This window comes from Miniopterus schreibersii (assembly GCF_964146895.1).
Source record: "Miniopterus schreibersii genome assembly, chromosome: 7".
In the NCBI taxonomy this organism is placed as follows: Eukaryota; Metazoa; Chordata; class Mammalia; order Chiroptera; family Miniopteridae; genus Miniopterus; species Miniopterus schreibersii.
Genome location: NC_138108.1, coordinates 73,343,155 through 73,364,633, shown reverse-complemented (window position 1 = coordinate 73,364,633; position 21,479 = coordinate 73,343,155). Strand labels below are relative to the sequence as shown.

Sequence of the window (21,479 nt, the reverse complement as noted above, 5' to 3'; positions counted from 1 at the left end):
CTGATAACTCACTTAACTTTCACTCCTTTTAAGGTTCAACTGATTTGAAATAATGAGTGAAGCCAGACTAAACTTTGAACAAAGAAAATTTATCTTCAAGTTCCACTAGACTTTTTTTATAGAGATAAATAAAACATAAAGTTTATGGTACAAAACCAGCAACAGTCAATGAATTGAGGGCGCACAAATACCGCATGAAATGATTCTTGATATTTGCAATTCCCCTGCTTCATGTGATCAGCAGTGCCTGGACCAGAACAGTCAACAGTTTGAAAGCAAGCATTGACAAAAAAAATTTATTCATTTCTGTAGATTCTTTTAAATTTTGAAAATGAACTGTATGCTAATAAACACTGACTTTATCGTCTCTCATAGTGTGTATACACTTTTTTGAGTATACCCTGTATTTGAAAGAATCACCCTTGAAGTTTGAGACCACTCTGGATTTCAAAATCCACATGGCTGTTTGAATTGGTTGTTTTCACTGGAGACTTTGCCCAGATATAAAATGCGTTTCTTTTTTCCCCCACTTAAACTTCTTAAAAGGAAGGCATTTTATGTAGAACAAAATCTCACTATTTTTTTCTGCCTGGAAAATAATGCTAGAGAATCATTGGTAAGTTGTGGGGAGAAAGTTGAAAAAAACCACAAATGTTAGGGAGATTATACTCTTTAAAAGAAGAAAATTTTTTAAAAAATGGATTGACTATTTTCAGGAGAAAAAAAATCAATGGAAAATTATCCTTTGTTTCCATCTCTCTGTCGCATCTCCTGCAAAAGTTCTAATTCTCAGTATCAGTATATTTAGTCTTTTTGTGGTACTGCTAATCACCTTGAAATTTTAAAGTCTTCCTGTGGACAAGAGACTCAAAATGACTTCATTCCTGCACTAACGGAGGCAGCCTCAGCCTTAGTTTCAAGTGGGTTTGTTGAGCTGATCACATCACTCTCTAAATTGCAACAAAATGATAATTGGTGTTAAACTATCTATTCCCTGGTAAAGTGAAATTGAAATTGCATACCTTGATTTAAAGCTGTCGGGTGGCATGAGTTCCAAAGTATGAGTTGGTCCATATAGGTTTACAACATATAATTTGATTGTTGGGTTCACTTGACCTGCCTTTGAGAAAATGAAAGTTGTAATGCAAATACATCAAGCATTAGAATATATTGTGGAAAGAAAATGCTTTTTGATTATTTTATAATTTTGTGTTAGAATGGGGGGAAAGTTTAATTTCTCTCAAGCAGAAATGATTTTAAATTCAACAACTTGATTGCTTTCAATTGTTTTTGGAGATTGCTGCTTCTCAAAGCATTTTAGTGAGACAATTAAAGGTGCTAGAAAATCAAGATGACTTTACTCATTAGGTAGTGCTACTGTATCTTTTCCTAGAATGGTACCAGAGGGCTGACTTTACAAAAAACTAGTAGATCGAGCAACTACACATGTTATAGGATATAAAATGTAATGGGGAAAAGCTTGGCTAACTGAAAAAACCCAAAAAACAGAAAAAAAAAGCATACCAATCAAGGTGCCACATACTTAAAATTCTACAATACCTAAAGTATTCCATGCATTAATCATGCTAGGTTTTCTTTAAATTTATGAATACTAGATGGGGTACAAGTGACCCTTAGGAGGTGGGCCATGAGCACACTGCCCTCCCTTAGTAGTTGGCATGAAGAGTAGAAAGACAGTGGTCAGAACCTGTAATTTGAGCTTCATAATAAAAAAAATTATTAAATAATACTAGTTGTAGAGCAGTTACTGTGTTTTTGCTTAATAATATCTGTTAAAGATTACATGAATTATCTCATTAAATGTTCCTACTACAGAACTAAGGTGTAATTATAGCCTTTTCCAGATGAAAATGGAGACACTCAGCAAACTGTGCAAGGTGAAATATCAGTAAGTGAGGAAGCAATATTTAAACCCAGGATGCTCCTAACTACTGTTGTTTTGCTTTAGTTCATTCTTAGGTAATGGCCACCAGAGTTTTTCTAAATATACTATGAACTCTTAGGGGGTAGAAGTGGGAACTTTCACCAACATATCTCAAGCGTGTTGAATGAATGAATGAAATAATGTTCATGTGAATAAATAATTAACAGAATAAGTTGACTACTGTGGCTCAATATGTTGCTACCATTGTGGTGTGACTGGTGATTTAAGAGTTGATCGTGTGAGCTATACAAAGGAGGGCAAGGAAATAAAAATTGAGTGGAATTCAGAGACCTGACAAAAATCTAAAGCGAACAATAAAATTGCTTTAAAGATGACAAAGAATTACCCGTGTTCAAGAAATTGGCATCAACAAAACCCAGAGTTAAGTCAGGACCAGAAACCATACAATGCATCCCACCAATAGTTAGCAATAGCTCAAGAACTCTTTTGTTAGGTTATTAATTAGCATGAAGGGAAGGGAAGAAGGGTAGATTAGGGCAGTAAGAGGATTTGTAGGATCGTGAAAACACTCTGCACGCTACTATGAAGAGAGATAAATGTCATTATACATTTGTCCAAATCCTCAGAATGTAAAGCACCAAAATCGAACCTTAATGTAAACTATGGCTGTGGGGTCCTTATCATGGGTCAACAGGGCTTCATCAATTGTACCAAATGCACAGTTCTGGCGAGGGTGTTGATAATGGGAGAAGCTATAAATGGGAGGGAGCAGGAGGTATATGGCAAATATTTTCCACCCTCCCAATTTTGCTGTGAACCTTTAACTGTCTAAAAAATAAAGTCTATAAAGAAAAATGTCTAGCACACCTGTGGGAGTGTTTCAAACACAGGTGAGATCTGGAGTCTTAGAAACAAGTCAGGAAAGGCTGTCACTACAGAAATGCAGTGACTGTTAGAAGTGTTATGGAAATTGTTCCTATAGTAAAGGGCTTCCTGGAAGATAGGCTATGAGCCTGCCTCATGCAGAAAGCTCTGGTGTCAGATTTTGTGAAGCTTTTCATTGTTCTAAAACCTTCCAGTGCCCAGGAATATTTGTCTTGCGAGATGTGGTGTTTGGCCACACCTAGGAGCTCTCTTTCACATCACTTTTGCTTTAATTAAATTGCTATTTTCCTCCCTGAAAATATTGGCCTTACCCATATATTTTTAGTCTAACCATTTCTCTAGCTTGATCAGGTATGTTAAAATTTAGAGCTGGGACACAGTATTTAGAAGTGCCATTTAAAGTGTTGTTCTCTGACCAGGAGCATCAATCAGTATCCCCTGGAACCTTAGAAACAAATTCATGGGCCCCACCCAGACCTATATTCAGACCCAGAAGCAGAATCTCAAAGTGTACGCCTAAAAATATATGTTTTAACAAGATTTAGATGACTATAATCAGTGTGCAAATATTAATAAAACACTGATATATAAATATTAATACATAAATGTCAGGATTTTTTATCAAAATTTGCATACTGATTATAGTCTTCTGGGACTCTTGTTAAATATATATAAATATATATAAAACAGTTGAGCAGTTGTCAAAGGTTAACCTGTTCCTGAATCACCCAATGAGCCTGAGGGTTTGGTAAACCACTGATTGCTGAGGCTCATCTCCAGTCTTTCTAATCCCAGATGGGACATGACAAATTTGCATTTCTAAAAATTCCCCAAGGAGGCCGACTCCACTGGTAAAAGAACCACATTTTGAAAACTGGTTTAGCTTTATCTGTGAGTCAGAGAACTTTGGGTTCAATTTTGACTGTTATTTGCTGTATATGGACCATGGCCAGGATGTTAATGATCCTCAAGCATTATCTAATTTGATTATAAAAACTGGGACAACTCTTTGAGAATAATATGTCACAAGTCAGAAGTTTTGAGCCGAAGTAGGTTTCCTTTAGGTAGATTAAAAATATCTCATAGTTTTGTTATATGGACTAACAAAAAGGATGATTTATAAAAGTACTAAAATAGTATATAATAGTGAATTAAAAATGACAGTTATTAAGTCACTGACTTTTCTACTTAGTGTAAAATTGTGTTTCTGTATTTTTCTTTCAATAAACTGATTAAAGAAAAAGGGAAATTAAATTAAATTTGTTCTTTTTGTGAGTTCTTATCCATGTTACATAATTTTATGATGTACTTTGTCAAAGACATATATGGTTATTACCAACTCTTAAGGCAATTTTCTCAGGGTCACAGTACTATAAACTTTGACTTGCTCAGAACCACTGATATCCCAATTAGCTTCTCCATGAAAACGAATTAAAAGTTGTGTACACATGTGGCCAATTTTAGATAAAAACCAAACATCAAGCTGTTTCCAAATTTCAGCTATTCAGCATTTTGTAATCTTAATTAGATTTTTATCTTTCCAGGGAGTTTTGAAATGAAGTGCACATTGCAAATTCATCCGCACCTTTGAATATTTGCATTGTTTCGACAGTTTGGGTTGAGAGGAGTTCGTCTATGTGCTTTCGCAGTCACATTTGCCACAAGGACTGCAAATCCACAGATTCCTTCCTCCATAATTCTGAAACACAAGCCTCAATAATAATTAACCTTATTTTACTGGCAACTAAATTGCCATTAAACCAGATAATGTTTTAATTAAGAACATTAACCTGAGGTTACTGAGATAGAACTGTGCATCTCTTTTGTGCTGAATTGCTAATGAAGGGTATTTTATGAGTTCTGAATCATGCTGAATTAAGTAAAATACAAATATATTTGTTTAGTGTAAGTATTTCATTAGTAAATCTGACTACATTGGGTATTTTCCGCACTCATTTTAATCTAGTTTAATTTGAAACACAATTTAGTGTGAACTCTATGCATTACTTCGTGTCTAAAATACCACGTTTTGAAAGTTTATTGCATAAGTAAGAGCTACTCAAAACACTTTTGTTAGTGAAAAAACAGTACACTTTTTTTTAAATCAGAGTAGAAAATAATAAAACTGAAAATTCAAGTACTACATCCAACATGATGGTGAAATTTAGTATGAGAACAAGGGCCGAAACCCAGACCTAGTTTCTTTGAGTCCTATAGTCCTAATGACATAGGTGGGACTCCTACTCACAGCCCCCTAGGACTTGGGATTCCTCCTCGCAGCTTTGGCCACTACACTGTTTACTTTTAATACTCCTAAGTGGTAGTCATTAACCACACTCAGGACCTTCATCATGTATTATATACAACATGTATTACATATATGTATATATATATATATATACATATACACACACATATATATGTCTATATATGGCAGGTGTGAGGCTTTCTAAGAATACTATTCATATAGGGTGGGGTAAAAGTAGGCTTACAGTTGCTTGTATGGAAAATAATACAATAAATAAATAATACAAGAATAAACTGTGTTTTGTAGACTCACAACTGTACTGTGAACCTCCTTTTGCCCCACTTTGTACATAGCTACGATACTGATAGTAAATGGAGCCAACAAAGCTCCGCATGTACTTGTTACCTTGACCAGGAGATATTTTGATTCCAGGCAGGTCTTCTGTGACATGCTAACCTTTGGTAATTTTATAGAGAGGGACAGCATCAATGGATTTATTCCCCTGTTCTTAAATAACTGTGTCTTTCTGAGCAGGACTTGGCCTTTCAGGAGCTCAGTGGGTTTATTTGTGAAAGAAGAGGCAGTTGTGAAGAGGCCCATGAAAGGCTCTCTGAAAACCTAAAGCATATTATTAGCTCACGTGATTTATACAGTTGATAAACATTTGCATTATTTTATGCTTACCGTTGCTATTAAGAAATACTAAATAACTAATAATTAATAACTTACTAAATAATAACAAAGTGTCCAGGTTTGTCAACCCCATGTCTTCTGAATTACTGCTGATATATTTAAATTTCCCCAGGTGCTTTTACTTGTTCATTTGTTTGCATCAGTCTTGTTAAAATTATAAGACCTAGGAATGTCCAAATTCAAGCACCATTGGTCTATAAGTGAGAAGGAAACCTGAAGATGCAGCTATTCATATGGCTCTTAGATGTGAATCCTAAAATCCCCACTTTTTTGGGGGGGAAATGAATTATAAGAAAATCGTCCCTTCCCGTGGCTGATTTTATTCTCTTTGTGCTGTGCACACACTGGACAGCTCTGTGTGCCTATCTTACCTATTGACATAAACTTTACACAATATGCCACTAGTTCTTCATTTTGTGTCCAAATGATTAGATGGCCTTTCATTACAATAAATAAATCAAACGGTGTGAGAATTCATAATGCATCTAGAAGCCTTTTCTGTTTTTCTCTGGAAAAAGCAGGCGCAATATGCTGTACAGGCACAAACTGTCAACCATAAAACAGGGCTAAATCTATAACTGGAGAAACTGCAAGTATTTTTCTTGGATTACAATAAATATCTCTTAGCGAATATGTTTATTTTGCTGTCAGGTCAAACTGCTATTTTCTTCTGAAGAGTGACTTCCAGTGTATGCCCAGAGGAGACCCCAAAATAATGTTTCAAGATCCTGGGATGCGACTCCTCTCGCTCCCGCTGCCCTCCTTGGGTGGCACTCAGTCATCTAAGGCCACACCCGGCGGAAGGAAGACCGGGTGGGGAGAAAAACGGCACAGATCTCATTGCAGAAACTCTCCTCTGAGTCCTGACTCTCAATATTTAAGCCATTTTTTTCCATGTTGGGAAAACTTCAGTCCGGCAGGTGATAGGAAAATAGGGAAAGTCATACCTTTATTGTAGCTGTAGAACAATATGTGTGATAGGTAATTTGTCCTGTACTTTTCCCAGTTAATGCAATGCACAAATTGAAAAGCATAAAATCTATCGTGCTGGGAAATACAAAATACAGCTCGTTAAAGGAATGCCTTAAAAATGACTTCTAAAAGAAATCAGCAGCCGTGTCTTAGCTAATTAAGAGCTAAAATGTGCAACGTTAAATTTTAAAAGTTTGTTATGAGACATCTTGACTCATAGAGGGCATCACTCATGGGCCTTTTTTTCTTTTCTTACATAAACATGGGGAAAATAGACTTTTAAATAGAGACCTTAAGTAATTAAACATGGTACATACTAGAAAAACCGGCAGACTCCAGGTATTTTTTGCAACCTGCTCCAGTAGCCTCCCTGCCCACTTGCAAATAGTCTGGTACCTGGGCAGGGTTTCCGTATTTGCCTCACTCAGTCAAACAATTTCACCCTCGCTAAGCCTGGCCGTGGCTCTACCCCAGCATTTCATAAAGCATGTTCCAGAGTTTGCTCTGCCAAAACAGTGCTGGAGTTAATACTAATAAATCCTTTATGCTTAGTCTATTCTTTATTGGTGATTCTTTATGCTTCTGCAGATTCTTTATGCTTAGTCTACTTTTTATAGGAGATTTGTAATACACATTAACATATAGTACATTAAGTGCTCTAAGAAATCATCTGAAAGAAGCTAGTTGTGTTTTTTTTTTCCAACTAAGAATTTCCAACATACTTTACCATAGTGCCTTTCCCCCCTTTCTAACACCTGTTGACGACTCACAGAACATACCTTGGTGAAGCACCCATTGCCCGGGCCTCAAGTGGGGGGGTGAGGAACGACAAGAATGAGAGCATCAGAGGGAAAGAAACACAGCCAAGTAAACGTCCCTACACCCCAAATCATCTTCCTCTCTTCCTATCCAAGCAGTGTGTACAGACGGCTGCAAGCTCCAAAATGCTATCTGTCCACAAGGGGGGCTTCTTTTTTTCTCCAAAGACAACTTGTTCATGAGCCGAGAAGACTATCAGTGAAGTCACTGGTGCAGAGCAAGGGAAAACAAGCTAGCACCAGCACGTTACTTACCTTAGGATACGGGTACTGCTTTCCCTTGGGGTACAGCGCTCCAGTAAACCGAGGAACGACCATGTTAGGCACCAGCGAATCATTGATCATCAGGAAGGCAAGCCTTTCTCCATCTGGTGACCACCAGTGGGCGATGTGAGAATGCAGAAGCTCTTCTAGAATAAATGAGTGTTATTTGAAACCAACTGTAGAGATGTGGGCTCAGTGACCCACAAACATCTGTCCTGGAAATCTCCATTGCATATGTGTATTTTTTATACAGTATGTTGTATCAACTTCATGAAGCATCCTCTGAGTTACCCCTTTTATCCCAGGAAAAGCAGATGCAAGGGAAGGAAGGAATGAAGCAGGAAAGTCCGGATCTCATGGCTTGGCAGCAATGTGAACAGAGGCGATGAAAGCACTACCAGAGTGAAAAGAATGAGAAGAGTAAATGAAGACTAAAATGTGGCGTGAAACCTTATTAACGTGGCCGTTCATTCACATATGCATTTAGCCATATTTCCATTCTCTCACCATTAAACTATTTTAAGTTCTAAGGAAATAGAGAAAGAAATATACTGGCCTTGGCCAGTGTGGCTCAGTTGGTTGGGTGTCATCCCATGCACCAAAGATTGCCAGTTCCATTCCCAGTCAGGGAACATGACTGGGTTGTGGGCTTGATCCCAGTAGGGGGTGTGAATGCAGCTGATGGATGTTTTGCTATCACATAGATGTTTCTCTCTCTCCCTCTCCCTCTCCCTTCCTCTCTCTCTGAAAATCAATTATATATATACATATATATATATATATATATATATATACACACACACACACATATATATATATACACACACACATATGAATAAGAAATATACTGGATATCTTTTGTGTGACCCTAGATCCTCTATCTACTTTTCTATACCTGCTTTCTGGCCCAGAAAGTTAACTTATATGAAGTACATCAGGAGGGCCCCCATGCCCTCTAGAGCATGGCCAGTAGTGTTCTTTAGCAAGGGATTGGAAGGAGCATAAAGCCAGAAGGCTTACTCCTTTAGCTCTATCCTGAAATGCCACTTTAGGCTTGCTGTGCGTTTTAAACGACGTCACTACTCCTCAGTGCAGCCACCTCTCCACAATTCTCTGCTTTTCTTGGTTCTCAGTAAGGGGCAAGCTGACATTTAAAACCATCCACCCGTGAGTTGAGGCCCTCCCGGTAGCCGCTCCGTCCCAGGCCTTTCAGGGTTCTCTGCTCGTACCCAGTCTAGTCCCGTTCCCAGGCTAGGCTCCATCCCTTCGTGTTGACATTTTGGTTTCTACTGTTCATGCCTCAAAGTAAAAGCACTTCCCACTGCACCATCTTGTCTTGTACAGAGCATGTGTTCAGCAAAAGAATTTCCAGCCTCCCAGCCCCAGTCATCCTGGTAGCCGGCAGGTTGGTCCTGGGCAGGCTGCACCCTGGGGAGACTCCTTCTGCCTGCTTGGAGGACAAGTCCCCTTCGCAGAGAATGCAGCAGTCCCTCAGAGTGTGCGAATGAGTCTGTGAATGCCACAGCTTCCTAGTAAATCAAGCTTAATGGAATGCTGTAATTTCCTAATGAAGGAGGCCCGGTACCCGAGCCAGCCTCCCAGTTTATTATGCTTAATATCTGATTCCACTTGCTCCCTTTCTTTATTAATACTACCTACCTACCTATGCTAACCTTAAAGCTTGCACAAGGCAACACAAATCGGGGGCTCAAATGCACTTGTTTAAAGTTAAGATAGAGATCTTGGTGGGTAAGCACTGGGACCCTGACAGTTTAATGGTGTCTGTGTAAACATGGGCAGTGTATTTATGCCTTCTGGGCCAGCCTCATAAATAACACGTTTTATAGTGGAATGCTGCTATATGTGTCTAATTTTATGGCTGAAGAGTTTGAACCTCAGAATTCCCACAAGTCTGTCGACAGAGTCAACCTCTAAAGGCATAAGGTTGGAGTGGAAGAAGAATCCCTCTGTGTAGGAGTCTGCATCCTTAGGGAGGTGTTGGAGACCTAGTTGCTTGGGGTATCGGGGCTATCTCTTCTAAAGTGAGAGCAAATGGCTTGGAACTGTACTTACACAGAAGTAAAGAGGGACTGAACCCTGGGTTTTGAAGAAAATATGATCCACTTTCGCGTGTGCTGCCTTGTTCCATTTCCCAGGTAAACTGTAAAGCTGCCAGTTCTGGGTAGAGTTGGAGCAAGATGAGGCCACGCAGCAGATCGAGGCCGTGGCACAACCTTCCCTAGCACCTTTACCTTGTGACCCAGAAGACGCAATGGCAATGCAAGCATCCATGACCAACAGATGCTGTGGAGCTTCTGACACTCACCATGCAATGATCCAACTACAGGCATTACAAGCTTCACAGAAAGGCCTGTTTCTCCTGTGCCGATAAATATTCTCTCTTTCTAAAGCAGCTCTCTATAGGCCCTGGCGGAAGCAATTAGCCTGGCCGTGGGATAGCAAGTGCCCATGCAACCCAAACTGCCCATCACGAACAGACGGCTCTGATTCACTGACCATAAAACTAGACGCAAACAGCAACAGTCCACTGCAAGCAGAAGTGGGATATATGGGGTTGGACCTGAGCACAAAGTCAGCTGCTCATGGTATTGCAGCCACTGCTTTATCTCCTCTCCTCTGTCTCACATCTATGCCTCAAGATGGGTTTCTAACACAAGTTGCAGAGGAATAAATGCCGGCCTGGTTAATGGGCAGGTTTGCAGGATATACTTGAACACGCCGGAAATGGACAGACTCTGCACTACAACCTGAGTCAGGGGTGGCATCACAAGGCTATAGAAACATAAATCCTCTGAGTTGGCAGACTTCTGAGCAAGATATTTGGTTTTCCACTGTGTGTGGAAGGAGACTTGGCTTGAAGCATGGATCCCTGACCCATGCATAATAACCAGTAAGTGGCTACCTGACCAGGAATATGAGAAGGGTAACATTAGAAAATTAATGAAAAGAAAATTCAAGGGGAAAATAATTGCACAGACTTATCAGAAGGGATAAAAGTGTAAAAACGTGAAGACATAAGTGTTCTGTTTAATGTCCACCAGGGCACATCAGCAGCAGAGGATGCTCTCAATAACCTGAGGGACAGTGTGACTACAAAGTGCACATCACTCTGCCTGGGGCCCCTACCATACCTGCCAACAATAGTGGTTGTCACTAAACTGTTGCTATGGCCTTATTTCCCAGCAGTTCCAGCTGACTACCTGGTGGCTTACATGGGAACCCTCCATCAAGAAGCGTAGTGTTTTGTCATTACAGACACAGACGCATGTTCTTGGTGTGGATATGCCTTTGCTGCCTGCAGTTCTATCAGCACTGCTATGCATGACTATGATGAGCCTCACAGTGTCACTTCCAAACAAGAACTACTTTATAGCAAAAAGAATGGCAATGGGCTTGGATCCAGGCCATTCACTGTTCTCACAATGCTGCCCATTGGCTATATGTACCTGGCTAGTTAGAATAGTGACATAGCATGCTCCATCTGGGTTTTGGCACTATTTAGTTGACAATGACCTTGTTGTTGGGATGTCATCCTAGAGCATGCAGGTGTCCCTCCTACAGAGCCAGGAAAGCACAGATCTAGGAACTCAGGCGTGGAGTACAGTGTGCTCTTTCACTGTCACATCGCTAACCCACTGAACACATTTTGGTTTTTGTCCTCATGATAATGAGCTTGGTGGTTTTCGAAGTCCTTATGCCTAAAGGGGAACCATCTCCTACAGAGAATATAGTCATAATTATGTCCCTGTGAATTGGAAGCTGAAATTTCCTCCTGACCATTTTGGGCTCAATCTGACTGGGAAAAATAAACTGACAGAAAAAATAGTCACTGAGCTGGGTCTGATATTAATCACATCTGCCAGGAAGAGATGCGTCTTTACAAGGAGGGCACAGAAAACTATATTTGGAACTCAGCAGATTCACGAATACTGCTTTGTTCAATTCCATCTCATTTTCCAATTTCCATTTCAGATGGATATTGTAGATTCTCATTAAGAAAAAGTGAAGGAACACGATTTGGCAGGGATGAAGTTCTGGTTCCACCCACCAGGTAAATAGCCTGTCTAGTCAAAATTCTGGCAGAAGGTAAAGGAAGAAACAAATAAGTTGATGAAGAGACACATGATTAGCAATTAAGGCCACATGATAAGCTTATTTCTTTTCTTAACTGGAACATTTCCCCCAGAACCTTATATAAAAAGTGAAAGTGTTGGCTATCGTTATAAATCTCAGACAGGTATATATACCTGGACTAATACCACTGTACAATGAAACAGTAGCAGAAGGGACCTTGTGTGCTCCTCTTTTGGGGACAGAAACTTTTTATTTGAATAATAAGATTACTCCCAGGGTTTCTGACTTTTGTTGGGAATGGCCAACGTGAAACCAGACAAATCAAATAAGAGAAGAAAGTTGGGGCATGGTATTTACTATTTGGTTCCTACCCATTGGAATCATGTAGGTGGGCCTGGCTGTGTTTCTCAACCAAAACTCACTGCTTTTATTATTGTGAAAACCACAGGGTTCCCCCCTCTTAGGTTCTGGTGACAGCTGCCTCCCCTTCCCGCTTCAGGTGTTAATGTCTAAACCGTTGTTGGGCACAGGAGGAGGCATATCCCTTGTGTTTAATAAGTGCCCCACTCATAGATAAAACTTCCAACACTATTTGGAATGATTCACACAAGTAACTTACAATGCAGATGAGGAAACCTAAGTCATCTGCATGGGGGAAAAAAGCTAAATGGCAACTGAGTGTAAACTCTAAGTCTTATGAGACTTGATCTTGTTACCCAAAATCAATGCTCAGGGTTTCTAAGAAGCAAAGCGGTTCCGTCCTGGGTGCTGCAATATGTGCACAAGCGCTTCTCAGGAATTAGAATGGCCCAGCTTTGAGGGCATCATTCATTTGAAACCGTATATTGTCTACTCTCATTTATTTGGAGTGACCTATGACTGAACTAGTTCCTCAGAACCATGTTAAAATAGCAGGGGAGCACAAATAAAAGTTATGTGGCTTCCTTCAGGTGCAAAAACAAGGCTAACTGAAATGAGATGAATAATAGAATCTTTAACATGAATTTTCTTCAGTGTCCTCTTTAATTGCAACTAATAGGGACGTTGCTCATGGATTAAAACTTTCCAGGTTAATTGTATTATTTATAATCAAAGTATTTTTAAAAATTGCATTCCATTCCATTTCAGTGCAGGTTGGACTCTTCCTGATTTAAAAATCTCACTGCCGAGCAGATAGAATTTTCGACACATGTTTTATGTCACAGACACTTCAAAACAGCCTCAAACAAAGGACTCACAGAAAACTAATATACAACCACTGTGTTCTGAAAAGTAAGCTGATTGTATCCATTTGCTGTTTATCACCTTAGACAGATAGGATTCCGCGGCTGATTTTTTCCCTTTCATTTTCAGAATCTCACTGTCAACTTTCTTGAAAGAACTGCCTATATTCATAGCTTTCTCACTTCCCATTTATACCTCCATCCACTGCAGTCTTGCTTCTGGTGCCAACAATTGACTGATTTCGCTCTTGTCAAGTTCTGGTAGCAAATCCAACGGTAACTTTGGAGTTCTTAGCTTGTTCGCCCCCCAGAGACTCAGCAAGGCCCATTATCCCATCTTTCTCTGCCTTCCGTAGCTGCATTTCTGATGTTTTTTGCTTATCTGTCACAGTCCAGTTTTACTGAAATTTAGTAAGTGCTCAACACATATTTTTTGAATCAGGGAATAAATTTATGTGACTTCCTGTGTCCAAGGGAAGGCAAAATATACTGTCAAAGTAGGCCCTTTGCATTGTTCTCAATAAAAAAGTAACAATCACATTTTGTTGATAAAAATATTGCTTATCCTGTAATTTATTTCTCTCAGTTCTTTAGTCCTGTCATTCTTAAAGCTCAGTGCGAAGATCATTTCCTCCGTGAAGCTTCCCACACCCCCCTATCCTGTCAGACTTAACTCTGCTCATACCTCTGTTCACCTGGCTCCAAAAGAACAGTTTACAGTTTTTGCTCCAATAAGTAGGAAGCACCCGAAACACAGAAAGCCCCACTCCTCATTGCTTTGCTCTCAGGCAATGCTTGGCAGATACACGTGCACAATAACTGTTGGACTGAACTTCAGAGAAGAGTTCCGTAAAAATATGAGGGATATTTTAATATGCTTAAATATAAGTCATTTGAGCATTTTAGTTCCATTATTTTATATGCTTAAACAATTGAAAGTGACAGTCATTTTTTGTTTTTATCTAATAGATTCAATACTATGGAAAAGCTTAAAGTCATAAACTTGGCAACTGTGAATTTTACATTTTTTAAAAAAAACAAAACATTCATCTGACACTTTATGTAGTTAAGTTACCATGTTAAATACACTAACTTATATGAATAACATTAGATGTGCTTTGTGTGAATTTTATTAAAAATGATGTTTCATTTTGAGCATAATGCATTTTTCTTCTGAACTTCATCAGTTCTTTAAAATACATTCTATTTTATTTGTTTTACTTCCCTTAAGAATTGAATAATACCAGAAATAAAGAAGGATGCTTTAAATGACACTTTTAAAGGCTTGACATTAGTGACTATGGTGGGGACAGTACCCGCACTTACATATTGGACTGGTCCTAAGAAGACTAAGACGTGCCCTTAAAATCTGCCAAACAAACATTTTATTATCTTTTATGTGATTCCTTATCTAATCTTTTTATGACATTTAGAAGGCAAATTTCAATTAAAAAAGCAAGTGGAGCTGTTTTATATTACTCCTTGAGTCTCCCACACCTACTAATTCAGATTGTAATTGATTTCTGTAAAGTAATAAAAGAGAAATCTCCACTCTAGATTATCACAGCCAGACTGTTGAAAATCATACGCATTCCTGGTAGAAATCACTGTGTTTTGGGAAGGATTTTTAAGGGAAAAGAGAAGCTGTGGATTCTGGGTGTTCTTGGCACACTGGACAAGCAAAGCGATTGTGGGAAGTTAAGGTACACGTGGGACCCTGGAAGCATAGGTTAGGATGAGGGATAAAATGTTGAGGGAAAATCAATGACATGAGTATGAGGTCCTAAAAAATATGCCTAAATCCCTCTTCCAAACCTTAACATCGATTCCCTTGGTAGGGTCCCTTCTCTTGGAACTAAAGCAGACTTAAGTCCACGAACAGTGGGGTTCAGAGTTCATGGCTGGGGAGAGACCAGTGAGATCTAACAGCTTAGTTGCATAATGTATGCTGTCCTTAAGGAAACAATGAAGGGCAGTGCACTGTGACAGGTGGGGCTGGCTAGGACTCCGCTCTGGCTTTGAAGACACACATTCAAGTGCCAGCTCTGCCTCTCATGAGCTCTGAGGCCATGTCCCAAGTCGCTTTTCCTCCCCAAATCTTGGTTTCTTCAGTAAGTGACTAGATGTACTAGCATCACAAGGATTAAATCACACATCACAAATGGAGTTGCCTAGTGTACCTGGAACATAAGAGCCCAAAGGATTGAGCTTAATTTGAATGGCAAAAACTATCATTTTTCCATTTCTCCTTTGGAATGTGTCAGACCTACAATGTCATCACAGAAGTTTTTGCTACTTATTTGTCCTGCCTATCCCCTAGCACACTGTTCACTCATAGCCCAAATATATAGATTTTTAGTTTCTAATTAAAAAAACCCTTACAATTTGTTAGTTAATGATCTTTAACTTCTCTCCTTACAATTTTCTTAAAAATGTAAAACCATAAACTATCTGAAGACATCCCTAAAAAACAGAGGCCCAAGTCATCTTGATCACTGGTCAAGTCAGCACGGTTTACATCGAGCATACCCCTGGTTGACTAAAAGCTCTTTGATGTTGAGGATCACAACTTGCCAAGCGATGCATCATAGCAGCTCACTGTGAAGCACCAATGTTCCCACTAAACTATTTCTCTCCTCCTGATGTTCATACTTTTTATGAATCCCTGCTCACTGTGTCTGTCACCACTCTTTACTAGTGACCCAAACCAGAAGCAAAGACCTATCCTTGTCTTCCATCTGCCCTATCCACTTAACCACAAAGATCCAGCTACTTTACTGCCTCATCAGTGTGAGAATCTCCCCCCCTTCTTCCTGCTTTAACCAGAGTCCTAGCCTTCATTATCTCTGGAGAGAATGTAGAAAATGCCTTATAGCCCCTCACTAGTTCTTTCCGCCGTTCAATCCCAGCTTCACGATGCAGCCAAATGATCTATTTATATGAAACTAATCTTGACACTCCTTTACTTGTAAAGCTCTATTAGTTTCCCCATTTTCTAGCAGAAAATAATTGAAATCCCAGATTATTTTTAGGGGCAATATCCCTTGGTTCTTGCTGCCTTCCTTTTTCTCAAATTTCATGCTTCAATAATAACAAGGAGGCTTTAGTCCCTCAGCACTCACTCTGAGATTTCACCCACTGCACCTTTGGAAGCCTCAACTCATGCTCGGGTTCCCCTTCCTAGTTCCTTCTTATGGTTCCTCCTCATCTTTCAGGCTCACCTCAGGGAGCTTCTCCTTCAGGAGATATTTGCAAATCCCTAGAATGACCTAACTCTCCCTCCATGTTCTTTGCAGAATCCTGGGATCACTGTGACTTGACCGCTTACCACCTTGCACTGATCCGGTGTTCTCACCTGTCAGGGTCTCACACAGATCAAGGGCATGTCTTACCCAGCTCCTCTGGGCCTGAGATGGTTAGCTCTGGCTACCTAGTTTAACAGAACTACCCAGGTTCATATTCTTCACTTGTTTCTTCAATTCACTGGGCCACCCCAGGCCCTTCAAATAATTTATCCTTTTGAAATAAGAAAAGCAAAATTAGCTCCTGACCCTCTTAACCAAAGAACCCTACTTATTTATTTTGATATTTCAATTTTTTAAATTTCAAAACATAATTTATGACTATTGCCACAGCAGCTACCACTATTCCTTGAGATAAACTCTGGCCTCTCAAAGCTTTGATTATTTGATGCTGGCATATACACAAAAAATATTTTATATATATCAATATACATTCAAACATACACTATATATATCAAGGGAACACGATTCGACTTTGAGTGGTGGCCACATAGTGCAATATACAGATCCCGTATCATAGAAATGTAAACTTGAAACCTATGGGATCCTATTAACCAACATCACTCCAATAAATGCATTAAAAATAAATAAATAGACACCAGGGCTACAACATTTCTTTGTTGATAAAATAGCTCCACCCAGCAAAATCTGTCTCTTAATGTGAGTTCATGAGAGCAGTACTTTGTTTTGTTCCCGGATGTATCTCAGACCCAGACAAGTGCTTGGGACATAGCAGGCCTGGAATAATATGTGTTGGATGAGAGACGGGGTGAAGAAATAAATGAGCTGAGTAATTTACTTTTCTTTAGAGAATTAAATCCATTGACTCTGAGGTGGAGAGATTGCTTTTGCCAATGTTGCTCTAGAAAATGTACTTTCTGGGGGATACTTAGCTTTATAATTTCTATTGAAATAATCTAATTTAGTTTAAAGTTTGACATATTTGCCGCAATCGGTTGCAGAGTCCGAAACCTAGGTATTAAACTCGAGCTCTCAGTCTTCCCCAGGAAACAGGTGCCTCTAGCTCAGCTGACAATTGGTATATAAGAAAACTGGACAGAGGTTTTCGTCTCCTGGTGTTTTCATATTCTCAGCTATTATTAAAACGTAATTCAATAAATACTGCAAATAACTCTTTAAGTAGGTTTTATTTTCCTCCACATGCAATGGCTCCTAAAATATGACAGAATGTTCTTAATAAAAATGACTAAAACCAAGTGGCTCTTTTGAGCAGTAAAGGTTTTTGTTTTTTCTTTTCCTAGAGAGTCAGAAAAATTCAACATCTAATTCCTGAGTGCTATAAGGTGATCACTCACTTTCATGAGTTATGCCTTACCAAAAATAAAATCTATGTATCTATCTGGCCTGAACAAAATGTATATATACCAAATGTGGAATCACACAAGTAGATATAAATCACAACCGGTCACAATAGGAGCACATGCAAAGATATGAGAGCATGAAGGCAATTCTGAGAGGAAATGAGGAGAAGAAATGGTGCTGAAAGTATTGCTCTGGAAAGAGCAGATTTGTCTGAGAGGTATTGTATTCAACTATGTCATTTGTGTTCTTTGGAAATGAAATCTATCCAACTCACCTTCATATAACCAGTCAGCAATCCCATTAAAAATAATCCCTTCTTTCCCAGAAGATGTCAGGCGCAATGAACTGCTCTTTATGTCAGGTTGATAGTAGATATTATTTTCAAAGATATAAATCTGGATCAGAAAACATGTAAAACAAACAAACCAAAAACCCAACATATTAGGAAACTTTTTTAAAACTTTCTTATTATAGAACAATAGCTGAAGAGCCAAGTGTTTTATTTGTCTGTTTTCAATTTGCCTTTATTTAATGCATATATTTGTATTGCTTTAACTGTGAATAGCTCTTTCCCTATCATATAACTATCAAATTGTCATTTAGAAATCACATGACTCTCAGCATTGAAACTTTTAAATCCATATTTTCAACAAGTTTTCATCTTTAATAATCTCTTTCTCTTAAAATTGGCTTGGGTTTGAGATAATATTTTACATACTTAAGGGACTGAAGACTATACTAGATATCATTTTAGTAAATCAAACTAGCTGATTGAAAGGCTTCAATTTTGGGTCTTTACTTTTATAAAAGTTTTAAAAATGCATTTCATAATGAATGTGATAATCTTTATAGAATCTCTCTGATTTTATTGAACTTGATACATAGATCCACTGATAAAAGCAAATGAAGTTAAAATTCCTTTCAACTGTTAAGTGAACCCACCTCACTGTGCCCCAATCTCTCTGGCAATTCTTTCCCAAACAGCACAGCAGTGATAATGACCTGTGCCTTAGGGTTCAAGAAAAAATTTTAATTTGAACACATCACAGAGTCTTCCAAAATAATAACAACAGCTCCAATAATATCAACAATAAATAATATCGACAAAATATCAACAAAATAATATCAACAACAGTATAAATTATTTATAACCCACTCTAAAATATTTTTAACAATAAACATGTCAAACTGCTAGCCGATGTGATAATTTAGCCTCCACAGAACCATGTTTCATCCACATGTTGGAGAAATAGAACACTGTCCACTGCAAGGCAAATTGCTATTTTGATTGAAAATTCTACTAAGAAGGTGGAAGCTGGCCTAGTGTCCAAGTGTCCCAGCACGCTATAGGGTCATTACACAAAAGCAAATACAGCAAACCTGAGAACTCCTGAAATAACAGTTTGATTAATTATGAGGTCCTAGGTTTCTAATCTCAGTGTGCAGAGTGATGAAAGCAGTGTTTATATCCAGAAATTTTCATTGATATTCTGTTTTGATTCTGGTGAGTTGGCAAGCATTTAACAGTTGGAGTGTTTAATTAATCACTCCACCCCTACCTGATATTTATATTACAGGTAGGAATGCTAATAGAATAAAAATAATTTGGCAGGGGGGAAGAAAGAAATACACAGCAGTGTGTTTAAAAGTGTGGGCTTTATAATCAGACAGCCAAGGTTTAAAATCTCAGTGACTTGGGCACTGTTTTAAGCTTTCCAAACCTTAGTTCTCTTCTTTAATAAATGTGTATGTCTCACTCCTACCTTGGATATCTGCTGTGAAGAATAAATGAGATGATGGATATAGAACACATAGCACATGTGGCTACTACGAGAAACAAGGCTGACCTCACAGAGGATAATCTGGCTCAAAGCCCTGAGCTTTTTGAAAAGTATAAACTCTAAATCAAAACAAAATCTCTATGGCTTCATCCAGTGTGTAAATTTTCCCAAACTATTGGCCAGTTCTAGATATTATGTTGATGTGAAAATTATTTATGAGTAGTAGTAGAACAGTAGCAGCAGTAGTGACAGTGCCAGGCAGGGAAGGAGGAGAGGTATTAACAAATAATACTCGGTGTCCCTCAAAATGTATAGGCACTTAGAATGATTATCAAGTCAGTGTTTATTAACATACAGTTCATTTTCAAAATTTAAAAGAATCTACAAAATGAATAATTTTTCTGTCAATCCCTCTTTTCAAACTGATGACCATTCTGGTCCAGACACTGTTGATAACACGAAGCAGTGGAATCACAAACATCAAGAATCATTTCTCTCGGTATTTGTGCGCCCTCAATACATCAACTGTTGTGGTTTTGTGGTGTAAACTTTATCTTTCATGTATCCCCATAAAAAAAGCCTAGAGGCACTTTAGGATAAATTTTCTTTATTCAAAGCTTAGTCTAGCTTCACCCATTATTTCAAATCAGTTAAACTTGAAAAGGAGTGAAAATTAAATGAGTTATCAGCTGTTAAAGTGTATGTACATTTTTGGAGGACACCCTATATTTACTGCTTTTGCTTCATTTAAGAAGTTTTCAAGTAATAATAGAAAATAGTAAATAAGCTTATTATTGAATACCTATAGGTCAATCTTAGGCAAAAGTTTAAGGACTGTCTCTCAGGTTCTTAAAATTTGATGGAAGTTAATTTTAGTGACTTTCACAGTCCCTCATAAAAAAACCAAAAAACACACACACAAAACCAACTTTATTTTAGCCACCTAAAGCTTAAGTTTTACATCTTTTGTATACTTCTTCTACTTGCCTCTCACAAGCAATGTATGAAGCAGTCACCCAAAGTCTTCCTGACTTAGAGGGAACCCCTCTTTGGATCTGAACCTTTCAATTAGGACTTGGGAGTAATGACAGTTCAGATCATCCGCACCCAGGCTACTTAAGCACACTTGACTATTATTAGGAGTAGGAGTGACAACTGAAAGGAACATTGTTCCAAATCCTCTGCTTTCTGAAGGGAACAGGCTCTAAGTTAAAATAATTAATAAAACCTCCACGATTTCATCAGATGTATAAATTATCCAAAATCACTGACCAGTAATTACATTTATATTTGAGAACAGATTGGATGATTTTCAGAATCCATAAGAAACTGACATCTGCTTCAATGCAAAAGAACAAGCACTAGGGAATCAGAATTTTAATGCCACTTGCTCAAAGCTGCAATACCACAGACTGTCCAAAAGATCATTTTTCCATGGACCAAAATTACTTGCTGCCTTCAAGAAAATGTACATTTATAATCTCCTAACCCCCTTTCAATTACCAAGGTATTTCCATGAATCATATAGTTTCAGATAATAATCACAAACTCTGAGCGCTACCTTAACAATATGAGAGCTGCAAACATTTTCAGGTAGGAGGTGGGCACGCTGATGAAATTAAACTGGATCCAAATGGCAATCATCAAGGGCTGTAGCTAGTTTTCAATCACATTGAAAATATGACAAACATTAATGTCATTTATCCTAATGTTACTGATTAAACTGTCATAATATTTTTGATACCATTAATCAATTCTTTCAGTGAGCCACCTGAACAGTATAACAAATAGAAATGGGTAGCTGTGTGACCATTTAACTCTTAAATCTACAGAGCAACCCAACTACCCAGTTTTTCAAAATTAATGATGTTAATACATTTACAAAATAATTCAAAATCGGTCAAGTCACCACTAAGAGCAGAGGAAGCAACTGAAATACTACATGCTGAAACTTGACAAGTTGAGAAAT

At 38.4% G+C, this 21,479-nt stretch overlaps 1 protein-coding gene across 4 annotated transcripts in view; it reads right to left on the bottom strand.

The window, feature by feature from the left end:
• The window catches only part of DPP10 (dipeptidyl peptidase like 10), a 1,168,699-nt gene that overhangs the window by 75,613 nt on the left and 1,071,607 nt on the right, over positions 1–21,479 (bottom strand). For all 4 annotated transcript variants that reach the window (XM_081142810.1, XM_081142809.1, XM_081142812.1 and 1 more), the window contains exons 8-10: positions 18,004–18,124; positions 7,778–7,932; positions 1,023–1,120 (exon numbers count right to left, since the gene is read on the bottom strand). In XM_081142810.1, the coding sequence (XP_080998936.1) occupies positions 1,023–1,120; positions 7,778–7,932; positions 18,004–18,124 (374 nt within the window). The remainder of the gene's footprint in view (positions 1–1,022; positions 1,121–7,777; positions 7,933–18,003; positions 18,125–21,479) is intronic.